We start from the raw sequence: 13520 nt of genomic DNA on the forward strand, positions 1-13520 counted from the left end.
TTCAAATATTCGCTTATAGTATTCCACAAGTGAGTATAAACTACATTGGAAAACAGTCGAAAAGCAACACTCAGGCTAACAGAAAGAATTTGAAGCGACGAGGAGACCGATGTTATTTAATGCAACAGTGTCGTGGTGTAAAACTGTTTTTCATAGATCAATGACAATCTGCTTGTCTCTTTCCGCACTGACCTTATTACCATTCTGTCTTATCCAGAAACGTCGTGATTTTATTTAACAGATACATAACAAGTAACCGGTTACGACTCTGAGTCATCGCCAGCGCAGAAAAATCCAGTTTATTGTTATTCAAGTAACCTGCCATGACTTCATCGAACATTCTTTTGGCCAGTTAAAAATGCAGCTTAGTGCTCGATCACGCTGTGACATGTTACTTTCATGAGAAGATTCCGGATTTTTAGTCCTCACGATGACTCGACATAGTCGAAACCGCCCAACTGTAATACATGTGCAAGTGTTTAGAATAGATGCGTTTTGACGCTGTCAGATTTAATTCGAGAATCGTACCTGTTGAGGAGATGAGGTTTCCCCAGACCTGGCAGAACTGGAAGATCATGAAGAAGATGCCGAAGAAGCGGACGGTGAGGACGTCGGCGGCGGGTCCGGCGGCGGGGTCGGCCTCCTCGTACGCCTCGGCGACGACGCTGAGGTAGGTGCACTTGGCGCACCACAGCGGCCCGCCGCCGAAGCCCACGAACAGCGCCGCCGGGATCATCGTGTAGAACGTGGCGTGGAACTGCGCCGCGATGTACGGCATGTACGCCACGAAGGACGCCGCCACCGCCCACTTGCAGCCCAGCCACCTGTGCACAGGTTCAAATGGTTCAAATGGCTCGGAGCACTATGGGACTTAACTTCTGAGGTCATCAGTCCCCTAGAACTTAGAACTACTTAAACCTAACAAACATAAGGACGTCACACACAGCCATGCCCGAGGCAGGATTCGAGCCTGCGACCGTACTGGTCGCGCGGTTCCAGACTGTAGCGCCTAGAAGCGCTCGGCCACCCTGCCCGGCCCTCTGCACAGGCACACGTCGTGCACGGCTGTGTTAGGCTTCACATAGGATCAGTCGCTCGCAAGTAGAAACTTGATAGTTGTCTAAGAAATAAATATTAAGCAGAAAACTACCCTTTCTGCAATGGAGAGTGAGGCTTCTACTGCCTCAAGTGAATCCTTAATTTATTTAGTGGTTTTACACTATTTTACAGTTCAAAAACAGCATCGGCATTTACTCGCCAAAGAGAAAATTAACATAAATCAACTTTTGCAGAACATCTCAAAATCGAAAAACACACACTTACTCCTTCATCTTTGCTCAACATCGAAATTTTTCGAATAGTTGACAGGGTCTAGAAAACGAACTTATTAGAAGAGTTTGAAACATATGAAAATTCGTACCTAAGTTCTAAAAATTTTTCACAGGTCAGCTAACAATAAAAAATATCCACTATTTTGATTGTACAGCATCTCTTATAGAATGATGAAATCAGCCAATTGATTTTAGGAGTTAATATCAGTAATATGTTGTGTGGAACCATGTGCCATGTTTTCCCAATACTTTTTTTAATAAATTCCTTTAATACCTTACTTACCCTTTTTATATGCTTTTGTATACAGGATGACTCAGGAGAAAATCTACATGCTTTGAAGGGCGATAGTATTAATTCTGAAGAAAAAAATCCCTATAGACCTACGCTTTATTCCGAATGTTTTCCGAGATAGAACACTTTTTATGTCAATGTTGTAGGCTTTTGTTAAATAACAGGAAAATCGTAGGCTCTAGCGAAAACATGTCGCAGTACAAAATTAAATACTGTAAATTTCCTACCAAAAGTTCCTATTAATTATTTTAAGGGAAACAGTTTGGCGAAGAGAGTGGGAGAATATTGAAGATCTCGCGCGATGCGCATGCTATGTATCTTAGGTAGTTTTCATTGGCCAATTTAAGGTAGTTTACCAACTTAATGGAAGACAAATGTTCTTCATCACGTTTTCCGTCTCGAATTCCTTGCAAACAATAACGAAGTACTGAATAATATAGAAAATGAATAACAATGTAGACGAAACATGTTCTGCCTCAGAAACCATTCCAAATAGGACATTTATTCATATCAAGTTCCTTGTTCATAATCTAAAATACTATCATCCCTCAAAGCAAGTACCTTTCCTCTTGACCCACCTTGTATGTCCCTGCAGCTATCACTACGTCACTACATACATAAATGGGATTCATTTGCTGTAATTTATCAGTCTTTGATTATAATTATCACAAGAAATATGTACATTTTTGGACATGTAGTGGCACTATACACCCTTGCCATCATTCCTTGTGGGCCAATATAGACCGATATGAAAACAGAAGTCACAAACTTGAGAAGGCCACGATTGCTTTAGTAGAATGTTTAATGAAACTACAAACCTTACTGCCATCTTCAGATCCATAAATCATGGGCCAGGTGAGCACAAAACTAGATGTGAGATATCTACACGACATTTATAACATAATATGTATCCATAATATACCTTATGCACTACACTTCAAATAATTTGCTCCATATGTTCAATAATTTGTGTCAGATAATAAATAAACAAAACTTCCTGGGCGATTAAAACTGTGTGCCCGACCGAGACTCGAACTCGGGATCTTTGCCTTTCGCGGGCAAGTGCTCTACCAACTGAGCTACCGAAGCACGACTCACGCCCGGTACCCACAGCTTTACTTCTGCCAGTACCTCGTCTCCTACCTTCCAAACAATTAATCATGTTCCAATAGGGAAGCAATAAACATAAAAAGAGTAACAGTTCTTTTTGATAAGTTTATTAGTTGCACATTGGAATAACATTGATTTTTACTGTTTATACTATAAGACCTTTAGTACACTGTGTCATGAAAATATGCATACTAAAGGTGAATTCAAGAATACTCAATTGTGCATTAATACTAGCACATAAAACAGTTTTCTGGATTAATAGTTATATAGCTGCATGGTTTGATTTAGACACTGACATAGAGATACTAAGGATCTTAAAAATAAATACAGAATTTAATTAGGGCACAAATTTCTACTTTTACCTCATCATCTGCATTATGCAGCAGATCCTTTGATTGGATATGAGAGAATTATGATCTACATCTACATCTACATCCATACTCCGCAAGCCACATGACGACGTGTGGCGGAGGGTACCTTGAGAACCTCTATCGGTTCTCCCTTCTATTCCAGTCTCGTATTGTTCGTGGATAGAAGGATTGTCGGTATGCCTCTGTGTGGGCTCTAATCTCTCTGATTTTATCCTCATGGTCTCTTCGCGAGATATACGTAGGAGGGAGCAATATACTGCTTGACTCTTCGGTGAAGGTATGTTCACGAAATTTCAACAAAAGCCCGTACCGAGCTACTGAGCGTCTCTCCTGCAGAGTCTTGCACTGGAGTTTATATACCATCTCCGTAACGCTTTCGCGATTACTGAATGATCCTGTAACGAAGCGCGTTGCTCTCCGTTGGATCTTCTCTATCTCTTCTATCAACCCTATCTGGTACGGATCCCACACTGCTGAGCAGTATTCAAGCACTGGGCGAACAAGCGTAATGTAACCTACTTCCTTTGTTTTCGGATTGCATTTCGTTAGGTTTCTTCCAGTGAATCTCAGTCTGGCATCTGCTTTACCGACGATCAACTTTATATGATCATTCCATTTTAAATCACTCCTAATGCGTACTCCCAGATAATTTATGGAATTAACTGCTTCCAGTTGCTGACCCCTATATTGTAGCTAAATGATATGGGATGATTCTTTCTATGTATTCGCAGCACATTACACTTGTCTACGTTGAGATTCAATTGCCATTCCCTGCGCCATGCGTCAATTCGCTGCAGATCCTTCTGCATTTCAGTACAATTTTCCATTGTTACAACCTCTCGATATACCACAGCATCATCCGCAAAAAGCCTCAGTGAACTTCCCATGTCATCCACAAGGTCATTTATGTATATTGTGAGTAGCAACGGTCCTACGACACTCCCCTGCGGCACACCTGAAATCACTCTTACTTCGGAAGACTTCTCTCCATTGAGAATGACATGCTGCGTTCTGTTATCTAGGAACTCTTCAATCCAATCACACAATTGGTCTGATAGTCCATATGCTCTTACTTTGTTCATTAAACGACTGTGGGGAAGTGTATCGAACGCCTTGCGGAAGTCATGAAACACTGCATCTACCTGGGAACCCGTGTCTATGGCCATCTGAGTCTCGTGGACGAATAGCGCGAGCTGCCCCTAGACATCAAGGATAATTGCATAGTGGCACTTTATTTCATTTTTTACATATATTTTTTAAATTCTCTACTCTGTACCTACAATAACTTGATCTTTACGTGACAGTAAAACTTAAATTCTATGTATTTACTCCACTAAACAAATGGTTTCCCCCTCTGCTGTTTCATTCAGGTTTTGGCCCCATAGTAGTGTACTATACGTATTAAATGAGGATATTATTGTCCACCTGTACTGTTCCTGACTTGCTAAGTATGTGATAAAATACTCTCTTCCCAGATTTTATGGTATACAACGGGTTTATTAACTTAAGGAGTGTTGCCTTATCCTCTTTTTGAATGTACAATTCCTTATCGTCTTGTTTTCTTTTTGTGGTGTATCTGAACTTTGAAAATAATAGGATGAAACATACACATAGTGTGTGCTGCACATTGAATACCAATTAATGTTGTTTTCTTTCCATCCACCTCTTCCTCGTTTGGTGTGTGCTGCACCTATACATCAAATTTTTTGGTTATAACATTAATATCATGCGCTGTAAGATAATGTACTCACTCATAGTAGCATTTTGCCTGTACGCTGCGAAATGAATTACTGTTTTATATGGAACTAGTTTTTCCCTACGGTTTCCTACATGTACACCGGAACATATTGAGACACTCAACGACAGTTTGAGACGCTCGCTGGAGTTCATACTACATTATATCTGGCATACCGAGTAAATGTTTTGTATACAATGGTGGCGAATAGAGCAGGTAATTCTCAGCATGTCGTTACCACACTTGACATGTACTGTATATAATGAATCTGCACTTCTGTTTTTAATGTATGAGTGGGCATCTGGAAGTAAGTGATAGCTAAGACATCCACCATGTATAATATCGCCCATATAATTTCCTGCATACTATCATTTCAGTACTGATTCCTGATTTATTATGACTATCTCGTTTGTCTCATTGTACGTAGACGTCGTACACCAAACTAGTATCCAGACTCCAGGCTACAAAGTAGTTCAGTATTTTGTGGTGTATGTAATGGTTGAAGGACTCCATTTTGTAAACTAATGACTACTTTTCTGCATATATCCAGAAGTGGAACAGTTTGTGTCTTTCTCGATGTCTAAAGTTTGATTAAATTCACCTAGACATCGAGAAACAACTTTTCGTTGGACATTGAATTTATATTGTACTATTGGTAGTGTATAGTATAATATGGAATGTGTTATCTGTATAAGAAGATTTTAAGAACTACCTGTACTGCATCTCGTTCTCTACATCTTAGGTGTTGCTTTAACGACTTGTTTTTCGATGTATATAGTTTGAAAATAATGTGCAAAGGTGCGTTATGGATCTATATTATGTTAAAATGCCTTGTAGATATCTCGCCTACAATTTAATGCTTACTCGGTTTATGCTTTACGGATCCGAAGATAACAAGAAAGCTTGCCGAATGTGGATACGTGAATAAATGTATTACTGAAGAGATCACGACATTTTGGAGTTTGTAACTCGTATTTTCGTGACAGTACGCTTGTGTGAAACCCGTATTCAATATGTTTTTGGACTGCACTTCTTACCTATTTCACAACTGTATGCTCAAGTTCTAATCATTCACAGTATCCCGCATTTTCAAATCTTCTAAAGACAACAGTTTAATCTGTTGAAACTGTTAAAACGAAATATAAATAATTCTGCAACTGATGATTCAATTCTATTCTAAAATTGTAAATATATGCCTTTTTTGTTTTAAAAAACGATAAAATTTAATAAAACCTTTTAATAGTTAACATCACAAGTGAATAACATCATGAATAGTTTTAGCTGGTTATACAGCCATGTTCGTAGCCACGTTCGTGCGTTTTATGGTTCATTACACTGGATTTGTAACATAAAAAAAGGGAACTATGATTCAAGCTAGGTTCAGGAGACCTACGCCATACATGAACGAGAACACACACTAAGGTAATGGCCGATATTTAAAACCACTAATTGCTTTTCATAATAAGTTAATTTCACATGCCTTAGCTCAATATACTGCAGTAAGTCTCATTAATCAATTCCTCTTAGGCAACTATCAAACCATGTTTTTGTGTCCTAACACTGAACTAACAATGAGTGAAGTTGTTTATACATTCACATTTCTTTCATATCAGTACTTACATTACGCGGAATATGAATGGGAGTGTGCATGTTACATTTTTCATTAGGGAAAAGCTTTGTACCTAGAAGATAGTGTACCTAGGGGCACAGGATGTTTCTTGATTGGTTCTTCAGTCTAATGACTGATTTTAGTCACAGAAGGGATGCGCACTAGAAACAGCAGTAAGCTCCGCCCTTTTCTACAGATTGAGTTGTTGTTTGACAAGATCTTGTTTTTTGTGCAGCATTTGTATATACACTAGCGGCAGTTAAAATTGCTACACCACGAATATGACGTGCTACAGACGCGAAATTTAACCTAAAGGAAGAAGATGCTGTGATAGGCAAATGATTAACTTTTCAGAGCATTCACACAAGGTTGGCGCCGGTGGCGACAGTTAAAACGTGCTGACATGAGGAAAGTTTCCAACCGATTTGTCATACACAAACAGCAGCTGACCGGCGTTGCCTGGTGAAACGTTGTCGTGATGCCTCGTGGAAGGAGGAGAAATGCGTACCATCACGTTTCCGACTTTGAAAAAGGTCGGCTTGTAACCTCTTGCGATTGCGGTTTATCGTATCGCGACATTGATGCTCGCGTTGGTCGAGATCCAATGACTGTTAGCAGAATATGGAATCGGTGAGTTCAGGAGGGTAATACGGAACGCCGTGCTGGATCCCAACGGCCGCGTATCACTAGCAGTCGAGATGACAGCCATCTTATCCGCATGGCTGTCTCGATCCCTGAGTCTACAGATGGGGACGTTTGCAAGACATAAAAAAAAAACTGCACGAACAGTTCGACGACGTTTGCAGCAGCATGCACTATCTGTGCTCGGAGACCATGGCTGCGGTTACCCTTGACGCTACATCACGGACAAGAGCGCCTGAGATGGTGTACTCAACGACGAACCTGGGTGCACGAATGGCAAAACGTCACTTTTTCGGATGAATCCATGTTCTGTTTGCAGCGTCATGATGGTCGCATCCGTGTTTGGCGACATCGCGCTGAACGCACATTGGAAACGTTTATTCGTCATCGTCATACTGGCGTATCAGCCGGCGTAATGGTATGGGGTGCCATTGGTTACAGCTGTCGGCCACCTCTTGTTCGCATTGACGGCACTTTGAACAGTAGACGTTACATTTCAGATGTGTTACGACCCGTAGCTCTACCCTCCATTCGATCCCTGCGAAACCCTACATTTCAGCAGAATAATGCACGACCGCATGCTGCAGGTCCTGTACGGGCCTTCCTGGATACAGAAAATGTTCTACTGCTGCCCTGGCCAGCACATTCTCCAGATCTCTCACGAACTGAAAACATCTGGTTAATGGTGGCCGAGCAACTGGCTTGTCATGATACGCCAGTCACTACTCTTGATGATCTATGGTATTGCGTTGAAGCTGGGTGGGCAGCTGTACCTGTACACGCCATCCAAGGTCTGTTTGACTCAATGCGCAAGCGTATCAAAGCCGTTATTACGGCCAAAGGTGGTTGTTCTGGGTACTGATTTCCCAGGATCTATGCACCCAAATTACGTGAAAATTTAATCACATGTCAGTTCCAGTATAATATATTTTTCCAATGAATACCCGTTTATCATCTGCAGTTCTTCTTGATTTATCAATTTTAATGGCCAGTGGTGTACTTCGCGTTTTACACATTGAAATGCTGTATAACACTTTAAACTACACTCCTGGAAATTGAAATAAGAACACCGTGAATTCATTGTCCCAGGAAGGGGAAACTTTATTGACACATTCCTGGGGTCAGATACATCACATGATCACACTGACAGAACCACAGGCACATAGACAAAGGCAACAGAGCATGCACAATGTCGGCACTACTACAGTGTATATCCACCTTTCGCAGCAATGCAGGCTGCTATTCTCCCATGGAGACGATCGTAGAGATGCTGGATGTAGTCCTGTGGAACGGCTTGCCATGCCATTTCCACCTGGCGCCTCAGTTGGACCATCGTTCGTGCTGGACGTGCAGACCGCGTGAGACGACGCTTCATCCAGTCCCAAACATGCTCAATGGGGGACAGATCCGGAGATCTTGCTGGCCAGGGTAGTTGACTTACACCTTCTAGAGCACGTTGGGTGGCACGGGATACATGCGGACGTGCATTGTCCTGTTGGAACAGCAAGTTCCCTTGACGGTCTAGGAATGGTAGAACGATGGGTTCGATGACGGTTTGGATGTACCGTGCACTATTCAGTGTCCCCTCGACGATCACCAGTGGTGTACGGCCAGTGTAGGAGATCGCTCCCCACACCATGATGCCGGGTGTTGGCCCTGTGTGCCTCGGTCGTATGCAGTCCTGATTGTGGCGCTCACCTGCACGGCGCCAAACACGCATACGACCATCATTGGCACCAAGGCAGAAGCGACTCTCATCGCTGAAGACGACATGTCTCCATTCGTCCCTCCATTCACGCCTGTCGCGACACCACTGGAGGCGGGCTGCACGATGTTGGGGTGTGAGCGGAAGACGGCCTAACGGTGTGCGGGACCGTAGCCCAGCTTCATGGAGACGGTTGCGAATGGTCCTCGCCGATACCCGAGGAGCAACAGTGTCCCTAATTTGCTGGGAAGTGGCGGTGCGGTCCCCTACGGCACTGCGTAGGATCCTACGGTCTTGGCGTGCATCCGTGCGTCGCTGCGGTCCGGTCCCAGGTCGACGGGCACGTGCACCTTCCGCCGACCACTGGCGACAACATCGATGTACTGTGGAGACCTCACGCCCCACGTGTTGAGCAATTCGGCGGTACGTCCACCCGGCCTCCCGCATGCCCACTATACGCCCTCGCTCAAAGTCCGTCAACTGCACATACGGTTCACGTCCACGCTGTCGCGGCATGCTACCAGTGTTAAAGACTGCGATGGAGCTCCGTATGCCATGGCAAACTGGCCGACACTGACGGCGGCGGTGCACAAATGCTGCGCAGCTAGCGCCATTCGACGGCCAACACCGCGGTTCCTGGTGTGTCCGCTGTGCTGTGCGTGTGATCATTGCTTGTACAGCCCTCTCGCAGTGTCCGGAGCAAGTATGGTGGGTCTGACACACCGGTGTCAACGTGTTCTTTTTTCCATTTCCAGGAGTGTATTTGGAATTTATTGTTGATTCCTCATATAAATAATTTTAAGTTTAGTTAATTGCTATGTATTTTAGAGCTATTTATTTAATACACTGCAGGAAAATAATAGTAACATGGAAAGAAGATGTCGATTTTCACCCGATGAGGGCATATGCCATCTGAGGGATATTATATGTACTGATAATGGTTTGGAAGTCGTCTGTCAACAGATAGCGAATTTACTTAGCTACCAGAGCACCATCTGTGTTTACCATTCAATAGAGAATGCTCACAGTCAGAAGACTTGGTGCTGTGCAAAGGTGTGAAGCAAGCAGGCAACGATGCTTGGAGACTGACTCGTGCTCCCTACAGCCAAATGATCGTGTCTCAAAGGGATGAAATGGTGACCTTCAGAATGGCGGGAAGGTCCCTTCGGAGAATGACGTGCTGCTCAGTTGCGCAACGATGATGATATCTGTGATCACGTGAAGATTGCGACACCCTTAGACGAAGTTCTGGACAGATGACCGTCAGGATCGTCGTATTGTAAGGGCAGCAGCGGCAGTTCGTAGAGCAACCACAGCACAGATAAGAGGGCTTGTAAGCCGAGACGCGTCTACACGAACTGTTGTGAAACGGTTGTTAGCAGTGGGAATACGGTCACGTGTACCTCTAGCCCCTCTTCCGTTCACGCCGCAGCATCGATGTGCACGACTCGATCAGTGCTGTCAGTGGATCATTTAAAAAATCGAATGGCGTGCCGCGGTGTTCAGCAATGAAAGCACGCAGGTGATGGTCGTTTGTTTGTATGACGTAGACCCTGGTGAGCGCTTTCGCGTTGTTGAGTGCATTCGTTCAGGACGCACTGGCCCCATCTTAGGCGCTGCGATCTGTGGTTCGATAAGCTACAATCCTCGTTCACCTTTGGTGTTTCTGGAAGGGACGCCAAACAGGGCTCTGTACATGAAGAATGTTGTTATACCAGTTTTTCTGACGTTCTTGCAACGGGAAGGTGATTTGTGTTTTCAACAGGATAAAGTTCGCCAACACATTGCCCGTGTAACCCAACGTGCTTTGAATGACGTGGAGCATCTCGCCTGACTAGCAAGATCCCCGGACTTGTCTTAAATCGATCGCTCATGCGGGATATGATGGGAAGAGAAGTGACTCGTGCGATTCGTCAACCAACAACCCTTACAGATCGATGTGAACAGGTCGAGCAGGCCTGGCGTAACGTACCGGGTGATCAAAAAGTCAGTATAAATTTGAAAACTGAATAAATCACGGGATAATGTAGATAGAAAGGTACAAATTGACACACATGATTGGAATGACATGGGGTTGTAGTAGAACAAAAAAAAAAAAAAAAATACGAAAGTTCAAAAAATGTCCGACAGATGGCTTTTCATCTGATCAGAGTATGAATAATTAGCATAACAAAGTAAGACAAAGCAAAGACGATGTTAAATACAGGAAATGCTCAATTTGTCCACCATCATTCCTCAACAATAACTGTAGTCGAGAAATAATGTTGTGAACAGCACTGTAAAGCATGTCCGGAGTTATGGTGAGGCATTGGCGTCGGATGTTGTCTTTCAACATCCCTAGAGAGTTCGGTCGATCACGATACACTTGCGATTTCAGGTAACCCCATAACCAATAATCGCACGGACTGAGGTCTGGGGACCTGGGAGGCCAAGCATGACGATTGTCATGCGCGGTCACTGACGTTTTGCTGTCCAACGCCAACTGTCGGACATTTTGTGCACTTTTCTTTTTCTTTTTTTTTGTTCTAATAAAACACCATGTCATTCCAAGCATGTGTGTCAATTTTTACCTCTCTATCTACCTTATTCCGTGGTTTATTAAGTTTTCAAATTTATACTGACTTTTAGATCACCCGGTATATCAGGACAGTCGCCATCTGTACGATCGACTGGATGCCAGGGTCTGCGCCTGCACTGCCGTCCACGGAGGCTACACCACGTAGTAATATGGGAGTTTCAGCATGAGTCGATATCTGGTACCACACAACCGCTTCCGCTATTTATTTGCTAATGTAATGGTTCAAATGGCTCTGAGCACTATGGAACTTAACTTCTGAGGTCATCAGTCCCCTAGAACTTAGAACTACTTAAACCAAACTAACCTAAGGACAACACACACAGCCATGCCGGAGGCAGGATTCGAACCTGCGACCGTAGCGGTCCCGCGGTTCCAGACTGTAGCGTTTAGAACCGCTCAGCCATCCCGGCCGGCGCTAATGTAACCATTTCATGTTCTCCGTATGCACTGTTGCAACAATAAATCGTGAGCGAATTGGTAACCTCTAAAAGGATCAACTACTTTTCTCCGGTAGTGTGTGTGAACAGTAAACCATGTCTGCATCTCGAAACAGAAGAAGGTGTTTTACCACGGAACATAATTGCAAATTAACTGAGTTTATTCAATTTCTTAACAATTCTTCTTCTCTTGAAAATGGAAATTGGTGTTTGTTTTCAATAGCTTCTATTTAAAAATGCATTATATTTGAAACTCGTTTTTGATAACTCTTCCAGTTAATTTGATTTCACTTACGATTTCTGGTTCAAATGGTTCAAATGGCTCTGAGCACTAAGCGACTAAACTTCTGAGGTCATCAGTCGCCTAGAACTTAGAACTAATTAAACCTAACTAACCTAAGGACATCACACACATCCATGCCGGAGGCAGGATTCGACCCTGCGACTGTATCGGTCGCTCGGTTCCAGACTGTAGCTCCTAGAACCGCACGGCCACTCCAGCCGGCTATGATTACTGGTGTTTAACAATGTAACAAATCACCTATTAAGTAATGTGGTCACAAGACTTTCTCCATTGCACCACTTTCAAAGACCAATATAATATTTGTTCCTAGGTACATGACCATGTTGTACCTTCGAATGTGTTTTCACGTTCTAATAACGTTAATTATCTGCAGTAATACGAGTATTTGTAACTTCAGAGACTGCAGGACGTAAGGAGGGAAAGCTATTACTAAAAATCTGAGTAGCAAAATGTCTATTAATTTTAAGCTGTATCTTTTTCATAACCATAGGAAATTTAGAAAGTATATTTTGCTTGTGTTTTTCAGTAACGGCGTTTAAGGCACTATCATCTGCCACTCTTATGGCATGAATGGGAATTCCGTTCCTTTTGAGTTCAGATGTTTCTCATTCGAAGATCGCCATAACATTTTCCGCGAAAAACCGAACCATACAAATGGTTCAAATGGCTCTGAGCACTATGGGACTTAACATCTATGGTCATCAGTCCCCTAGAACTTAGAACTACTTAAACCTAACTAACCGAAGGACATCACACAACACCCAGTCATCACGAGGCAGAGAAAATCCCTGACCCCACCGGGAATCGAACCCAGGAACCCGGGCCCAACCATACAAGGAGATAATAAACATCCTTGTGTCACCTCTGATGGAATTTGCGCTTTACATTGTTCTCCATTTATCTCCAACCTCACACTTTATTTTTTGTGTATAATGTTTTTCTTCTATGTTTCCAATTTATATATGGATCTTTGAATACCTTGAAGAGGCAGTCAACTCGGTTTCCTAGACGATGATGATGGTGTTTGGTTTGATGGGCGCTCAACTGCGCGGATATCAGCTCCCGTACAAAATCCCAGTCTTTACACAGTCCCATTTCTCTACGTTCACGAATGATGATGAAATGATAAGGACAACACAAACACCCAGTCCCCGGGCAGAGAAAATCCCCAACCCAGCCGGGAATCGAACCTGGGACCAGTGGAAGCAAGGGTAGCCACTATACCGGGGGCTGTGGGCTTCCTGGACGAATAAGGGTTAGGTAGGTAATTCTATTTCGGTCCAGGACATTCCATTACCAAGTGTTGACAGTATTCTAATTTGTTTCTATGGCCCCTATTTTTTGTCTCAAACGAATCATCGTGAAGCTCCATTTCCATAACCAATTTCACTTTTTTAATATTGCTT

At 43.2% G+C, this 13520-nt stretch overlaps 1 protein-coding gene across 1 annotated transcript in view; it reads right to left on the minus strand.

The window, feature by feature from the left end:
* LOC124789705 (UNC93-like protein) overlaps window positions 1-13520 on the minus strand; it is a 426216-nt gene that overhangs the window by 163450 nt on the left and 249246 nt on the right. The window contains exon 3 of the mRNA XM_047257157.1: window positions 529-824. Within this exon, the coding sequence (XP_047113113.1) occupies window positions 529-824 (296 nt within the window). The remainder of the gene's footprint in view (window positions 1-528; window positions 825-13520) is intronic.

The sequence above is a fragment of the Schistocerca piceifrons genome, chromosome 3 (genome assembly GCF_021461385.2).
Source record: "Schistocerca piceifrons isolate TAMUIC-IGC-003096 chromosome 3, iqSchPice1.1, whole genome shotgun sequence".
NCBI lineage: Eukaryota > Metazoa > Arthropoda > Insecta > Orthoptera > Acrididae > Schistocerca > Schistocerca piceifrons.